At 38.7% G+C, this 18528-nt stretch overlaps 1 protein-coding gene across 2 annotated transcripts in view; it reads right to left on the bottom strand.

The window, feature by feature from the left end:
- Positions 1-1612: 1612 nt before the first annotated feature.
- LOC126262315 (coatomer subunit gamma) overlaps positions 1613-18528 on the bottom strand; it is a 113802-nt gene continuing 96886 nt past the window's right edge. For both annotated transcript variants that reach the window (XM_049958878.1, XM_049958871.1), the window contains exons 15-16: positions 2953-3193; positions 1613-1902 (exon numbers count right to left, since the gene is read on the bottom strand). In XM_049958878.1, coding sequence (XP_049814835.1) covers positions 1772-1902; positions 2953-3193 — 372 coding nt within the window. In that variant the 3' untranslated portion in view covers positions 1613-1771. The remainder of the gene's footprint in view (positions 1903-2952; positions 3194-18528) is intronic.

The following is an 18528-nucleotide window of genomic DNA, read 5'->3' as shown; positions in this document are numbered from 1 at the left end:
CATTTGGGAATATGAAGTCCATTAATGGCTGCAAATAGCCGAACATAACCACGATCCAGTCCGTTCATGTAAACACAGCCCACACCATTAAGGAGCCACCAGCAATTTGCACAATACCTTTGTGGCAGCTTGCGTACATGGATTCAAGGGGTCTGAGGCCACACTCTGACCCTACCATCAGCTCTTACCAAATGAAACTGTGATTCATCTGACCATGACACAGTTTTCCAGTCATCTAGGGTTAAACCGATATGCTCATGAGCCCAGTAGAGTTACTGCAGGTGATGTCATGCAGTTAGCTAAGGCATTCGTGTCATCTGCTGCCACAGCCCATTAACACCAAATTCCACCACTCAGTCCTAACACACACATTTTTTGTACATCCCATGCTGATTTCCAACGTTATTTCACACAGTGTTGCTTCTCCGTTGACACTGACAAATGCCGCTGCTCTTGGTTGTTTAGTAAAGGCTACTGGCCACAGCATTGTCCATAGTGAGAAGTAATGCCTGAAATTTAGTGTTCACAGTACACTCTTGACCGCTGTGGATGTCGCAATATTGAATTCCCAAACCATTTCCGAAATGGAATGTCCCATGCATCTAGCGCCAAATAACAGTCGGCATTCAGAGTCTGTTAATTCCCTTCGTGTGGCCATAATCACGCCTGAAACCTTTTTACGTGAATCACCCGAGTACAAATGACTGCTCTGCCAATGCACTGCCCTTTTATATCTTGTGTATGTAATATTACCACCACCTTTATCGTACATATCACTACCCCACGACTTGTCACTACAGTGTAAAATGGCATGAGAAAATGAAGACCACTCAGAGTAGAGAGCTAATTAGGCTAAAGAGCAGGATGAATAAAATACATACATAAAGATCTTAAGATGCCTGACAATGCAGAGGCGGAAGGTAGCTTGAGGTAAACTAGGGCACATGCCGCAGTGACAGGTACTCCCTCCACATATACCCTTAACACCAAATGTTGAGGTGCATTATATTTTGTTATAAAATCTGGTTTCCCTCAGGAAACATGACTTTGTTAACTGCTATCCCAATGTCCCTAATTATCTGGGGTAGGGAGGTATGCAGGTTGATGGCTTTTGTCTCTCTTCAGCCAACAAGGCACACATTGTGAGAATATGGGCTCCCATGGGATGGTTAGTGCAAATGCATTGAGACAGTTTTCTTGATGTAAAAGGAACTTGTGGTTAAGTCTGGTGTGGCAGATATGTAGCTGTCAGGATACAATGGCTTTTGAGAGGCTTGGACAGAAGTATACCATGCCTTGGTGGTTCCCTTAATTGTCCTCTACTTGCTGAGGATTGTGCTGACCTGCCATTCCATATCACAGGTTTCAAATTTTGATCCCACAGTTGCAATTTTAGGGCTGTTCTCAGCCTGTGCCCAGTACTCTGAGTTCAATTTTGACTCCTGTGGTGGCTTCTTTAGCTAATTTGCCAGCAAGTTCATTTCCTGGAACATCTGCATGCCTCAGTATCCAGATGAATGTCAAAACCCTTCTGGCATCTGTCATATGAAGAGCATGGAACCAACAGAGAAGGAAAATGTGTTTGGATAATACACTCACAATGAATGAAAAATTTAATTTCTAAAAAAGTTAACTTTTATTTTCCATAGTGAATTGGAATATATCACAAATCACAGTAATGTTGGAAATATTGCCGCATAATATATGTAAATACTATGTATAAATATTTAATATACTATAAAATATCATACATACACACACAGCAACACTGTTATCCTACTAATGAAGTCACTAGTTCTGCTACATCTTCACTAGTTGATCTTACTGTCAGCTGCATTGTGACACCTTCAGCAAGTGCTAATTTCGCTCGGACCAGCATATCATGACCTCCGCGAAACACCCCTGTACAGGAAATAGAAAGGATTCAAGTTGGTTATATGAGTAAAAATACTACCGGTATGAAAACAAATGTATACATTCACTGCTACGTAAGGCTGAAGATGGAATCCAAGTTTCTTAATTCTACAAAGGAAATTCTTCAAGAATGGTGTCGCTTACACTTTTCTTTCTCACTGAAACTTGTCCTTTCTATATCGATCACATTAGCAATTAAAAAACTGCTTTTGACGCCAAATATTTCTAAAAACAATTCTAAATCTTCCACCTTCTTTTCAACGCCTTTCATCCCAATGACTTCGGGCCACTAGTTGATCTTATATAAAACAGAATCTTATTTAAAAAAATACTGTGTTTTGGAAATAATTAAAACCAGCTTAAATTTTCTTGTATAGTTCTTTGGTTGCCATCTCACTTTATTTAAAAAGAAACTTTATACTATTTTAAATACCCATTTCCTGAGTTCTTGTAATTCGAGACTCATAGCATTTCCATGATTGCAGACTCGAATTTAAAAATGCCAAAAATTTTTGAAGAACTCTTCCTGCAGCTTTTAGGTTTTATCACCTAATCTTAACCATAATTTCTGAAAGAAGAATCTGATCTGTTGCTCTGCCATCCAAGACAGATTCTACCTCTTTATTATTCAGTGGATTGTGGTTCTGGTTTTCCTTTTTTATTTATTAATTTTAGTCTGGTTTGATTTGCTTGCGAGTTGTTTAAGCCTGCACTGCAGCTTGCTGCTTCGCCCGCAGCTTTCTACAATTGATATGAAACCAGGATAGATTTTTCTCATCTATCTTAAATGGGTTGTTGAATGAGATTCCTAAAATTAAATTACATATTGTTCTACCAGTTTTATCAAGAGCTGAAAGTTTAGGAAAAAAACTTACAAATACATTCTCTATTCTATTTCCTCAGCCACTCCCATTCTTATTTTGCTTTTGTTCCTGATATCTTCATGCCATAAATTTTCATATATAACATGCAAGAAATAATTATGCTAAACTCATAAAAATTAGAGATGTATGTGCTACTGTACACTACACACTTTACCTGCCAGAAACAATGTGTGTGCCGACTTTCCTTCAGGTACTCTGTCTGACCTCTCAGCTGGCTGCATGCCAAGGAAGTTGATAATGGATTTCACAGCCTCTTCCAGTGTATTCATGCTTGATAGTGCATAAATATCCTCCATTTCACAATATGCTTCTGCTGCTTCATCCCACGAAGCACCAAAATTTACTTTGCTAACCTTCTGGATTTGGTCACTGAGAGTTACTTCAACATCCTCCAACTGCAAACACAATTGCAAGAATGAGAATTGAGAAAATAAAATAAACTCAGTTATTCTACCTATGAACAACAAATTTATTTAACAAGTTGACTGCCATGAGACCAGTGGCAGCGTAAGCAGAGCCACTTGCTGTGCCCGCGCCACAGCCCCTTGGCAGTCAATGTTTTAGATTCCTGTCTTATTATGAAAAAGTGAATGAGTATTTCAATATTCAGGTTGTGGTCTTCAGTCCAGAGACTGGTTTGAAGCAGTTTTCCATGCTACTCTATCCTGTGCAAGCTTCTTTATCTCCGAGCAACTACTGCAACCTACATCCTTCTGAATCTGCTTAGTGTATTTGTCTCTTGGTCCCCCTATATGACTTTTACCCTCCATGCTTCCCTCCAATACTAAATTGGAGATCCCTTGATGCCTCAGAATATGCCCTACCAGCCGATCCCTTCTTCTAGTCAAGTTGTGCCAGAAATTTCTCTTCTCTCCAATTATATTCAATACCTCCTCCTAGTTATGTGATCTACCCCTCTAATCTTCAGCATTCTTCTGCAGCACCATATTTCGAAAGCTTCTATTCTCTTCTTGTCTAAACTATTTATCGTCCATGTTTCACTTGCATACGTAGCGACACTGCATACAAATACTTTCAGAAACAACTTCCTGACACTTAAATCTATACTCGATGTTAACAAATTTCTCTTCTTCAGAAACACTTTCCTTGCTATTGCCAGTCTACATTTTATATCCTCTCTACTTCGACCATCATCAGTATTTTGCTCCCCAAATAGCAAAACTCCTTTACTACTTTAAGTGTCTCATTTCCTAATCTAATTCCCTCAGCACCAGCTGACTTAATTCGATTACATTCCATTATCCCCGTTTTGCTTTTGTTGATGTTCATCTTATACCCTTCTTTCAAGACACTGTCCATTCCGTTCAACTGCTCTTCCAAGTCCTTTGCTCTCTCTGACAGAATTACAATGTCATCGGCGAACCTCAAAGTTTTTATTTCTTCTCCATGGATTTTAATGCCTACTCCGAACTTTTCTTTTGTTTCCTTTACTGCTTGCTCAATATACAGATTGAATAACATCGGGGAGAGGCTACAACCCTGTCTCACTCCTTTCCCAACCACTGCTTCCCTTTCATGCCCCTCGACTCTTATAACTGCCATCTGGTTTCTGTACAAATTGTAAATAGCCTTTCGCTCCCTGTATTTTACCCCTGCCACCTTTAGAATTTGAAAGAGTATTCCACTCAATGTTGTCAAAAGCTTTCTACAAGTGTACAAATGCTAGAAACGTAGGTTTGCCTTTCCTTAATCTATTTTCTAAGATAAGTTGTAGGGTGAGTATTGCCTAGCATGTTCCAAGACTTCTACGGAATCCAAACTGATCTTCCCCAAGTTTGGCTTTTACCAGTTTTTCCATTTTTCTGTAAAGAATTCGTGTTAGTATTTTGCAGCCACGGCTTATTAAACTGATAGGTTGGTAATTTTCACACCTGTCGACACCTGCTTTCTTTGGGATTGGAATTATTTATTCTTCTTGAAGCCTGAGGGTATTTGTATTTCAATGTAGTAAGTTAAATAACATAAATAAGACAATTTTATAATTCTCAACTTATATCACAAACTCAACAAATACCCAAAATATTATGGATTTTGTTCTATATATATATATATAAAAAGAAAACCACCAGAAATAATAAAAACTGGGAAAGGAAGATTAGATTTTAATGTCTCTCTTACCATGAGGTTATTAGTTAAATGCTCAAAGTTTGACACAATGAAAGAGTAGGAAAATGGCTGTAACATCTTCAAAGCAGACATCTTAGCTGTTGCCTTAATTCGCAGAAACTTTGGTAAACCTAGATTTATTGTCCAGACAGGGTTTGAACCCAGTTTCTCTTATGAAGCAGTCTAGTGGCTTAGTCATTATGCCACCAGCTCTACATCTGCATCTATTCTCCGCAAATCATCTGACTGTGTGGCAGAAGGTACTTTGGCACCATTACAGAATTCCACCATTCCCTGTTCCATTCACAAATAGTGCAAGGGAAAATTGATTCGTGGTGAACCTCCACATTAACTGTAATTTCTCGAATTTTCTCATTGTTGTCATTTTAGGAGTTGCATGTGGGAGGAAGTAATTTTTGCTAGACTTTTCCCAGAACATACTCTTTCACAATTTCAAGTACAAACCTCTCCACGATGCCCAACACGTCTCTTGTAGCATCTGCCACTAGTGTTTGTCGAGTATCTCCATAATGTTTTCATGTCAGATGAAGCAATGAAAACTGCTGCTCTTCATTGGATCTTGTCTCAGTCTTCGATCAAACCTTATTACTAGTATTAGTAATTTATTTGTCTAAGGAGGATTCTACAATCCCTTTCCACCTTCAATTTACATATAATACAATTTGTCAAGGTAATATAAAGAAGAACACATGTCACATACATAGACATATAAATATATATACACATGTTAATAACTTGAATACTCAGTATTAATATTCCACAATAATATTTATTAAATAATTCATTATGAACCAGCTTTCAGCTTCTTAGTAATCAGATAGCCCACACAACTCCAGTGATAATTCATAACTTTACAATGATGTGCAAAATTTTATAACTATATCAATACAAAACACAAGCTCAATGTAATACCTAAAGAGGCTCTGAACAAATAAATCTGATATTACAGTAAATTCAAATGTTAAAGCTGTATGAATGTATAAGCCAAATATGTTGTACAGGTGAATAATGGAACAGGCTACAAGTCATATGGACAACTTGTCAATGTGATGAACAGGCCAAAAAAGGAGGAGGAGGAGGAGGAGGAGGAGGAGTAGGAGGAGAAAGACGTCTATGTAATGTGGGTGCGGAACAGTTACAACAAGCCTATTATTCAATGGTGAGAGAAACAATGACTGTCTGCTGATACCTTAGTAAGGTTGAGTAATGCGAACTGCATTAGGTCATTAAGGGCCAGGTCAGGATTCTTTGATTGGTGTTTATTAACGACCAGGGTGTCAAATGTTAGTTTTCTGCCATTAGTTCCTCTATCGCGAACATGTTTCACATCATATGAATGACATTCATTCAGAGCATATTCAGCAAAGGTGTAATCTTTCTTTTTCAGTCCCCAGCACCTTTCATAATCAGTCAATCTAGTAGTTATAGTGCTACCTGGCTGACCTACATATAACTTGCCACACAGATTGCAGGAAATTCTATAAATTCCAAAGGTGGAATCTTACCTTTACAGTTGAACAGAAGGTAGACAACAGTATTCCTAGAACCAAAAGCTGGAGTATGTTCCCTTCCACCTTTGCTAAACATGCTCTGAAAGAATGTCATTCATATGATGTGGAATGTGATGTTCTCCGTAGAGGAACTGAACGCAGAAAACTAACATAATTCAAAACTCCGGCCATTAATAAAAATCAATCAAAGAACACAGACCCGGTCCTTAATGACCAAATACTGTTCTATTACCTACCCTTACTAAAGTAACACCAGCCAGTTATTTCCCTCACCACTAGATAATAAGCTTGTTTTAACTGTTCCACATCAACATTACACAGAATTCTCCCCCACCCCTCCTCCTACCCCTTTTTCAGCTTGTTGTTGTTGTGGTCTTCAGTCCTGAGACTGGTTTGATGCAGCTCTCCATGCTACCCTATCCTGTGCAAGCTTCTTCATCTCCCAGTACCTACTGCAACCTACATCCTTCTGAATCTGCTTAGTGTATTCATCTCTTGGTCTCCCTCTACGATTTTTACCCTCCACGCTGCCCTCCAATGCTAAATTTGTGATCCCTTGATGCCTCAGAACATGTCCTACCAACCGGTCCCTTCTTCTCGTCAAGTTGTGCCACAAACTCCTCTTCTCCCCAATTCTATTCAATACCTCCTCATTAGTTATGTGATCTACCCATCTAATCTTCAGCATTCTTATGTAGCACCAAATTTTGAAAGCTTCTATTCTCTTCTTTTCCAAACTATTTATCATCCATGTTTCACTTCCATATATGGCTACACTCCATACATATACTTTCAGAAACGACTTCCTGACACTTAAATCTATACTCGATGTTAACAAATTTCTCTTCTTCAGAAACGCTTTCCTTGCCATTGCCAGTCTACATTTTATATCCTCTCTACTTTGACCATCATTAGTTATTTTGCTCCCCAAATAGCAGAACACATTTACTACTTTAAGTGTCTCATTTCCTAATCTAATTCCCTCAGCATCACCCGACTTAATTTGTCTACATTCCATTATCCTCGTTTTGCTTTTGTTGATGTTCATCTTATATGCTCCTTTCAAGACACTGTCCATTCCGTTCAATTGCTCTTCCAAGTCCTTTGCTGTCTCTTGACAGAATTACAATGTCATCGGCGAACCTCAAAGTTTTTATTTCTTCTCCCTGGATTTTAATACCTAATCCAAATTTTTATTTTGTTTCCTTTACTGCTTGCTCAATATACAGATTGAAAAACATCGGGGAGAGGCTACAACCCTGTCTCACTCCCTTCCCAACCACTGCTTCCCTTTCACGCCCCTCAACTCTTATAAATGCCATCTGGTTTCTGTACAAACTGTAAATAGCCTTTCGTTCCCTGTATTTTACCCCTGCCACCTTCAGAATTTGGAAGAGAGTATTCCCGTCAACATTGTCAAAAGCTTTCTCTAAGGCTACAAATGCTAGAAACGTAGGTTTGCCTTTCCTTAATCTTTCTTCTAAGGTAAGTCGTAAGGTCAGTATTGCCTCACGTGTTCCAATATTTCCACGGAATCCAAACTGATCTTCCCCGATGTCAGCTTCTACCAGTTTTTCCATTCGTCTGTAAAGACTTCGCCTTAGCATTTTGCAGCTGTGACTTATTAAACTGATAGTTCGGTAATTTTCACATCTGTCAACACCTGCTTTCTTTGGGATTGGAATTACTATGTTCTTCTTGAAGTCTGAGGGTATTTCGCCTGTCTCATACATCTTGCTCACCAGTTGGTAGAGTTTTGTCAGGATTGGCTCTCCCAAGGCCGTCAGTAGTTCTAATGGTATGTTGTCTACTCCCGGGGCCTTGTTTCGATTCAGGTCTTTCAGTGCTCTGTCGAACTCTTCACGCAGTATCGTATCTCCCAACTCATCTTCATCTACCTCCTCTTCCATTTCCATAATATTGTCCTCAAGTACATCGCCCTTGTATAGACCCTCTATATATTCCTTCCATCTTTCTGCTTTCCCTTCTTTGGTTAGAACTGGGTTTCCATCTGAGCTCTTGATATTCATACAAGTGGTTCTCTTTTCTCCAAAGGTCTCTTTAATTTTCCTGTAGGCAGTATCTATCTTACCCTAGTGAGATAAGCCTCTACATCCTTACATTTGTCCTCTAGCCATCCCTGCTTAGCCATTTTGCACTTCCTGTCGATCTCATTTTTGAGACGTTTGTATTCCTTTTTGCCTGCTTCATTTACTGCATTTTTATATTTTCTCCTTTCATCAATTAAATTCAATATTTCTTTTGTTACCCAAGGATTTCTACTAACCCTCGTCTTTTTACCTACTTAATCCACTGCTGCCTTCACTATTTCATTCCTCAAAGCTACCCATTCTTCTTCTATTGTATTTCTTTCCCCCATTCCTAACAATTGTTCCCTTGTGCTCTCCCTGAAACTCTGTACAACCTCTGGTTCTTTCAGTTTATCCAGGTCCCATCTCCTTAAATTCCCACCTTTTTGCAGTTTCTTCAATTTTAATCTGCAGTTCATAACCAATAGATTGTGGTCAGAGTCCACATCTGCCCCTGGAAATGTCTTACAATTTAAAACCAGGTTCCTAAATCTCTGTCTTACCATTATATAATCTATCTGATACCTTTTAATATCTCCGGGATTCTTCCATGTATACAACCTTCTTTTATTCATCACATTCACCAATCTGTTGATGTGACATAGTAGCCTGCGCCATTACTCACTCACTTGTACAACATATGTGGCTTATCTATTGATATGGTTTTAATATTTGAATATAGTATAAGATTTATTTGTTAAGAGTCTGTTTAGGTATGATATACTTATTTTTTTGATATAGTCATAAATGTCACATATCTTTGTACAGCTATATGTCACTGAATTTGTGTGGACTATCTGTTTAGTATTAAGTTATCTTACAATGGCCTAAGAAGCCAAAAGCCAGTTCATAACCATCTATTAAATAGATATTATTGTGGAACATTAATAATGTGTATTCAAGTTGTTAATATGTGTATATTCCTCCAAAAAATGACAGAATATTTCACAAATATATATACATGTGTTTAAATAGGAGAGGGCAGGTGATCAACCATGAACTTGTTAAAGGAAATGTTTCAATATTTGCCTGAATTGATTTGGGAAAGCCACATAAAACCTAAACCAGGCTGATCAGACAGAGAATGTTTGAGCATTCGAATGTAATCCTTTTGAAATGTAGTGCCACAATATTCTAGCCCTGTTTTTCTGCTTCAAAAACTTTGAAGTTTTACAAGAGTAACATGATAGTTTATATTGCTGAAAAAAACTGCCAATATTTCTAAAAACCACAAAAATCGGCAAAAAATAACCTTGAATTTAATAAAAAATCAAATCAAATTTGGCAATAAACAATGACAGCAGCAAGAAATAAAACTGAATTTTATTGAAAAAATCCACTGAATTTGGTGAAGAGCACTGAAACTGGCAAAAACTAAACTGAATTCATTGAAAAATATCAAATTTGATAAAAACAACACAACTGGCAAAAAACAGTACAGACATTTGAGAAAATAACACCAAAATAGGAAAAAAATAACATGGTAAAGTAGAAAAAAAAGTAACACTGAAATACGGAAAAAATAAACCAGATTAAGGAAAAAAATTATCGAGTTTATCAGAATATGTAGCAACATTGGAAAAAACTAACACCAAATTTGGCATAATCATCATATTTGCAAAAAATTATACTGAATTTGGCAAAAAATAACACCAAATTTGGCCATAAAATAAATGATTTTTTCCTGTCTCTACTGGTTCACCACTGTCCAAAAAATGGACTGCTGGAACACGCACCACATTAAAAACACGGCTGCAGTACACCTGCTCGACACCCGCCCTAATATACACAAGAACAGCCCAATTGCCTGCTGCATATCTTAATGTCGACAGCAAGTTTCACATTTGATCCATTAAGGCTTGTTGAGACTGCATCATGCTTTACTAGCTAGAGCAAATGTAGTAGAGTATGCGGAACAATGTCATGCTACACCTTATGTGTATTCACGCGAACATCTGTGGACCCAAGTGCAGAAAAAATGGCAATTTGTGCACTGTAAAAAGAGGGAAAAAATGGTGAAACATCAAGGTCAATATCTACATCTACATGGATACTCTGCAAATCACATTTCAGTGCCTGGCAGAGTGTTTATCGAACCACCTTCACAATAATTCTCTATTATTCCAATCTCGTAAAGTCGCGGAAAAAATGAACACCTTTATCCTTCTGTGCGAGCTCTGATTTCCCTTTTTTATTATGGTAATCGTTTCTCCCTTTATACGTCAAAATCAACAAAATATGTTAGCATTCGAAGGAGAAAGTTGGTGATTGAAATTTCATGAGACATTCGGCCACGATGACAAACACATTTGTTTTAATGACTTCCAACCCAAATACGGTATCACTTCAGTGACACACTCTCTCCTATTTCACGACAATACAAAACATGCTGCCCTTCTCTGAACTTTCTTGATGTACTCTGTCAATCCTATCTGCTAAGGATCCCACACCGTGCAACAGTATTCTAAAAGAGGACGGACAAGCATAGCGTAGGCAGTTTCTCTAGCAGGTCTGTTACATTTTCTAAGTGTGCTGCCAATAAAATGCAGTCTTTGGTTAACCTTCCCCACAACATTTTCTATGTGTTCGTTCCTATTTAAGTTGTTCGCAATTGTAATTCCTAAGTATTTAGTTGAATGTAAGGTCTTTAGATTTGACTCATTTATTGTGTAACTGAAGTTTAACAGATTCCTTCATGCATTCATATGGATGACTTCACACTTTTTGTTATTTTGGGTCAATTGCCAAATTTTGCGCCATACAGATTTCTTTTCTAAATCATTTTGCAATTTGTTTTGATCTTTTTATGACTTTACTAGTCGATAAATGACAGTGTCATCTGCAAACAACCTATGACAGCTGTTCAGATTGACTCCCAAATCATTTATATAGATAAGGAACAGCAAAGATCCTTTAACACTATCTTGGGAAACGCCAGATTAAGGTGTTTGGACCTTCTTAAAATAAACAGTTCTTGAACACTGTGACATCTAGCAATAGAGTTACAAGTTCTGTAGTCCAGTTGCCATGGCCACACAATACCATACCAAACAAGGGAGACAGGGACTATTTTGGTGGAGACCTAGGATGTTAAGAGTTGCTCAAACTAACCACTATTAATAATATGAAATGAGGTAGTTAGGATATACTGCTGAAATATGGTTACCTTTAAGGTATAACAGTAATCTAGCTTTATAAAATATTGAATGAATGGAGAACTTCCTGTCAAATTTATTTCTTGAGGATCAACACGTTATCAAACTCAGCTAATCAACTATAACAAAAATGGCACTTTCTGTGTCTTGCCCCCTCTTGTATTAATTTCTGGGGGTACTCAGGCAGTCAGTGATCACTAAGCTACAACCATATCAGCTCAACATTCAGTCAATAGCACAAAAACATTCTGTGCTGCACTACCCTGATATACAGTCACCCATACTGAACAGCTACTGAGTATGGACACTGCTATACTGCCACTTCTTCGTGTAATTTCAACCCACTATAGTCTCTGTGAGTTTACTGATGTGTATTATTACAATGTGAAGTTTGATATAAAAGCTGATCCTCTTCAAAAAGGACAATGAAAAGAAATGTGCATAAACTTGGAAATCTACTTCAATGGTGTTGTGCAAAGTTACTTAAAGTAAACTTATGAGTCATCCATTCAGCTGGGTCGGTAAATTTGCAACTGGAGATTCGTGACACCGGAAACAGAGAAACGACAGTTTTGATTAATGAAGAATCACTAAACTGGAAACAGATTTTGAAATAGATGATTCAGAGTTTATTGATGAAGACCGTGCAGTTGAAGACAACAAATTGAGTAATGTTAGTGCTAAATGGCTGAGGATTGTATTTACTGGCCAGGACAAACGAAGTTTTAATAGTGGGTATCTTACAAAAAGAATATTTTGGAAATACAAAATTTATTTCACATATATTTGTTGAGGAAATAATTTGATTGAAACTAAGGGAAATTCTGTACAGCTTTTAGATGACAACTGCGTCCACCCCAGGCAAATTAGTAAGAAAATCAGCAAATGGAGTACAATGATAAGAAACAGAAAAGTTCCCCTTTGTAGGAGGGGTGCATCCCCCTTTTTCCCCTCCAGAAGTAGATTGGTACCATATTTTTAATTTACATGCAAAAAGGCTCATTTTTCAAACAGAGCTCTGATTAGTAAATATATTCCTTGCAAAATTGTACACGAAAAAGATCTTGTGCATCTTTTCATTTATACGAATGGTATTTGAGGTATAAGAAGTGGTACAGAATTCTTTTAATGTGATGGTTTGCACTTTTTGTTTCTTAGCAAAGTATTTAAATAAAAAGCGTAAATAAGTGTATATTTTGTAGCCTATATATTCTACTTAATGATTTTTTTTTTTGCGATCAGTATTGTTGAAATCAGGAGTATGTGCCAACAATGAAAACATCAAGTTCTCCTTCCCATTCACTCAGTGATCCCCTACCACTACTGTCAATGCCATTTCTTCCTACCCACTGTCCAGTTCAACTGAGTTAATGTTGTGAACTGTCAAAGTAGTGTCAGAGTTGTTTTTGTGATAGTACTCATCAGTTTGTGGTTTTATGAAGTTCTTCTCCTTAGTCTCAAATCCTTTTGTCTGGACTGAGGAAGCAATACTGCTGGACCCTACTATCTGTTTTATTTGTGGTAAATCTGTTTTGGAAGAAGAGACATCAATAGTGACAAAGGGCTTGGAAACTCTGATACACATCAGCAAGGAATGGAAGGATGGGCTCATAATCCTCTACAGAACGCTGGACTGACTGAAGTGCATAAGGTATGTCGACCTGAATTAGTAGTGTAAGGAAACTAAGCAACCAGAATGTTGCACAAGCAGATGATAAAAGCTCGAGATCCTCTTACTCTTATTCATTCAGTTTCAAAAAAGACTGTTTCATATGTGCTGAAACATGTGACACAGAAGCGGGGGGGAAAAAAAAAACACCCCACAAATGCTGTGGAGTGTTTGATGTTTGCTCTTTAACTGTGAAATATATGTTGCTTGAGAAAGCAGAGAAATACGATGATTATTTTGGTAGAAAGGTTGCCGAATGCATCAAGAGTGTTATGTATTTAGTAGCTGCAAAAGCCCATTATCATCAAGATTGCTATGCTAAATTAATGTCGAACCCATCCTCTGTCTGAAAAAGAGGCCACCCTCAAGATACCAAGTTTGATGCTGCTTTTCAAGAATTATATAAATTTAGATAGTTCAGAGGAATGTCAAATTTTACTGTTCCATTTTTGGCAGAAAGTTAATGAATGTCTTCCAGAAGGAGAGACAATGACTATAAAAACTCTGAAAAATAAACTGACTGAACACTTCGGTGATGGGGTCTTGTTTGCCACAATGCCAAAAAATCCCCTAGTTGTATGTTTTCGTGGCAGGGGCCACAAACTATTGAATCAATGGTAAAATGAGCTATCTGTTAGTGAAAAAGACGAGAGAAAGAGAATAGTAGAAGCAGGAGCAGCAGCAGCTATCATCCGTGAAGATGTAAGAATGACTCCTTACAGTATTGCTGATTATCCAGATATCAATGACTTGGCAGAGAATGCTGAAGTTATGGTTGCTGAAACTTTACATGAATTTGTGAAGGGTGTGGTTTTGTCAAAACAGAAAGGTAGTAAAAAGTTCCCTTCAAAAAAATGTACAGCTATATCCCATGCGATTGTGTCAGCTACCAGCACTTTTTCATTTATCTCCCCACTGCAACCTGGTCTATCTCGAATATGGGTTTGTGCTTTTCATATAGCACTATGGCTTTATTTGAGGCTTCTGCCATTCAGTTCTGGAAACCAAATTTTCCAAATGATTCGTTCACACAGTTCGTTTTTGATACTTCTGACTTCAATATAGCAACAATGATAGGCAAAGGTATATTCCATGCTATGGATGGAATCAAATGTGTGACTCCAGGGAGAGCAACAGAACATCAGAAAGTAACTAAACACTCTGTCATGCGGAGCTTGACTGAAACACGAGGTGCCCAAAAAATTAATCTGCTAACATTCTGAAGGCAGAATAGAATTGGAATTGAAAAAATTGTTCTGCAAAATGTCTACTCAGAACAATCATTCACTAAAGCAACAGTGCCTACAAAGCACGATTTTACTTTGACGATGGGAAAGTTTTTATGGCTTTCTATTTCTGCATGGCTATGTTTTATGGAGAGAATCACAACTGGAGAACCTTATACATAATCAAATGTATTAGTGCTTCCATTCATCAACAAGCTCCCCACAGATTATAGTACTATTTTAACTGCAGGGTGGCGCAGTGGTTAGCACACTGGACTTGCATTTGGGAGGACGATGGTTCAAACCTGTCTCCGGCCATCCTGATTTAGGTTTTCCGCGATTTCCCTAAATCGTTTCACGCAAATGCCGGGATGGTTCCTTTGAAAGGGCATGGCCTATTTCCTTCCCAATACTTGCCCCATCTCAGCTTGTGCTCCTTCTCTAATGACCTCATTGTTGATGGGACGTTAAACACTTATCTCCTCCTCCTCCTCAATTGCCATCATGGAGAATAAGACCACAAAGCAAACATGTATTGTGACGTCTGATCAACCACTGTACATGAAAGCTAAAGATATAGTTGCAGTGGAGGCTAGTGGAGGGAATGAGCTGTTCACTAGCATAGTTATTCGATTAGGAGGCTTTCACTTGATAATGTTTTTCCTGGGAGCAATAGAATTATTAATTAGAGACAGTGGACTCTCTCAACTTTTGGGGACTGTATATGCTGCAGCTTCTGTTCCCCATATACTTTCTGGTCGTATACACGAGGGCAACTCAAGCTTACTCTGCAGTCGTGTGTGCTCTTTCCACCATAATACTGAAGGAAATGGCAGTCATTGAGGAGGAGAAGCAACATATTGAAGACTGTATTTCTGAAAGAGTGGAAATGGGGCATCTTTCAGCGATTCGGAAACAGATCAAGTGATTGAAAAGTTGAAAAATAAATTTGTCAACGCAATGGATTATATTAGGCAAAGAGGGAAAACTTCCCAATTGTGGATACAATACATTCAGCTTGTCATCTTGGCATTGCATTTCATCCAAGCAGAGCATATGGGGAATTGGGAGCTCCATACTTTCTTTATGCTAAGGTGTGTCATTTGCACCTCCAGGACATGGAAAAATTGAAAGAATCTATGAAACCCATGAAGTTCCATAAATTCTCCAAGGACAGTTTCTTCATGGTTCGACACTCTTATAAGTACTGGTGTGGAGTATGGACTGACATGACGATAGAACAAACGCTTATGAAAAACCTGAAGAGTATTGGAGGTGTTTCACACCGAAGAGATTTCAGCGATAGTGTGTTGAACCAATAGATTTGCAGTATACCAATAGCCAATCACTGATGTGAAGCTATGGAACAGTTCTGCAATTTACATTCGGTTATGAGTGATCAGAGTGTTGAACTGAGGAGTGGGAGAATTCACAGAAGATTTCAACTGTGGTTGCAACAACACACTCCATTTGCTTATAAGGAGCAATTGTATTCATCAGCATCTGAATTGGTAGCTTCTCTGGAAGTAAACTGCAACAAAGGTGTGTGTGTTGGTGAAGAAGCTCTTTGAAGAATAGTTACTGTATCGTCAAAATTTGGTTCTCTGAAGCTTAAGCGATGCAGCAAGGTTAGGACAACATGTGTGTCAATTGTTAGGATTAAAAACAAATATAACTGAAGTAGATACAACTCAGGTTATTTTAGAGAATACTGTGCATGTTTCATTCACCTGATGATTTAAAGGATTGCTTCACATACGAATTATTGAGTGTACCAATGTCTCTGTTGGACTGATGAGGAAAACAAAAAGGTCGTCACTGTGCAATCTTTTTGATCAAGTACCTAAAAGGAATATTGAAAATAATGAATTGAAGTTCTTTGCTATAGATGCAGGATTTCTTATCCTCCACATCGTGTGGCCCGAGAATGGAACTTTTGGTGACATTTATAAAACCTTAACAGCCCATATTCAGAGACATTATAAAGATACTGCTGCTGCTGTATTTGACGGATATTCAGAAAGCTCTCTGAACCCAAAGACTACTGAATGACAAAGGTGAATGATGGAATGGATCACAAGAGAAATTTTCTTTGATGACGAAACATTATGTGTTGAATTACAGTTTGCCTTACTTAATAACCTCAGCAATAAAGAAATGTTTATTACACAGCTTGTGCAAGAACTAGACAGTTTTGGTATTGAAACCGGATTGTGGATGATGATGCAGATGTTGAAACTGCTGCAAAAGCAATAAATGCCTAAAAATTTTACCAGCAAATGATTATAGTGGGTCAAGATGTAGATCATCTTGTCCTACTTGTCGATCTTGCTCCAAATGACACAGACATAATTCTAATGAAGGAAGGTAAAGAAAGGTAGCATCAGGACAAGGTGTTACACTTCCAGAGATATACCTAACTCCTCACTCATTCACGAATGCTAGAATTCAATACTATTTCTTTAAGTAGTAAGTGGTTGTGACAGCACATTCGACCGGTATCCCCAACTTCATAATATTCCACAGATATTTAATGCTCCTGTTTCCTCTCCTGATACCACTGCAAAAGCAGGAGAGGTATTTATACTCTCTCTCTACACAAAAATGTCCTGATGAAACTTAAATGCCATTCGATTTAAATGTTTGTACCTGTGGGTCAGGCAAACAACGCTGTCATACTCTCTCATTTGCCACCCACTACTGATGCTGGACACCTCCAGTCTCACCGAATTTACCTACAAGACCAGCTATGGCTGGGGAACAACTTGGGCTGGAGGCAATCAAACTCATCCCTCTCCCCGATTCACATGAAACGACCACCTTCTCCAGAGAAAATACTGCTACTGATTTCATGCGGCTGCACTCAAGACTGTGAAAGAAAGTGCGGATGTGTGAAGACAGTATTGTCGACATCACACCAAAACATTTCTGCCAGACAAGGTTGCTACACTGGTCACAGCCGAGGTGCATAGAATCATGAACATCACAACACAGTGAGACCATGAGTTAAGTAACATTTTGTAACTAAGAGTACTTGTATGCTTCCAAGGAACTCTCACATTGCAAATTTAGCCCAGCCTAGCAACCTGTACTCAGGATGTGCAAGCTTGGAAAAGCTGACACAGCAAGTCTACGGCAAACCTACTAGTTCCTCAGGCGGGACTATGTCAGAAGTGTAGCTGTAAGCGTGGCTCAAGTCATTTAGCCATGCAGTCATTCTGTCGGTGTCTTGAACCAGAGAGAATGACAGGGTTTTGAGTTTCTGAGAACCCACAGCTACCATTGGATGATGAAGATCAGCTGGAGACCTGTCCACTGATAGCTCATCAAGTTAAGGCAAGAAGTGTACCATACCGATGGTGTGTCAGCTGAACGACTTTGAGAAATCTCACTGATGTGGGGAACAGATGCCTGGCCAGCCTCTGCCACTCTGAGGGACTATGGCCGACAGACTGCAAGCTGTTTACAGTCTGGCTTGGGAGGCGCACCTTCATGGCCTCCTAACCACTTAGGTATCATTGGCCAACATCCTGGTCTACCGCTGTGGGGCGACCAGGGCACTGCTGCTTGGCATCAGGAAACTATCGCAACCAAGTGCACGACATGGGGACAATAAGTGTGTGTAGCGGCAACTAGCTGACACTACTTCAGAGGGCTTGGATGGGCCACACTTGTTTTCATCTGCTGGCGACCCACAGAGCACCATGGCAGCTGTGGCCTGTGACCCAAGACAATGGACGCAGCCAGCGTGATCGGGATGTCAGCGCATTCCATAATGTGCTTTGTTTGCATGCATGCAGTGTGGCCCTGAGGTGGGCTGGAGTGTTTTATAAAGCTGCTTGAATGAACAACTGTCAATACTATGACTTTTTAACGGAATGTTCTGGCATTAATCTGTGCTTACCATTTTTCTCGCACATCCTCATGCACA

Source organism: Schistocerca nitens, chromosome 1 (genome assembly GCF_023898315.1).
Source record: "Schistocerca nitens isolate TAMUIC-IGC-003100 chromosome 1, iqSchNite1.1, whole genome shotgun sequence".
Classification (NCBI taxonomy): domain Eukaryota; kingdom Metazoa; phylum Arthropoda; class Insecta; order Orthoptera; family Acrididae; genus Schistocerca; species Schistocerca nitens.
Note: the sequence above shows the minus strand (reverse complement) of the source record. Positions and strands in the feature narration are given on the sequence as shown.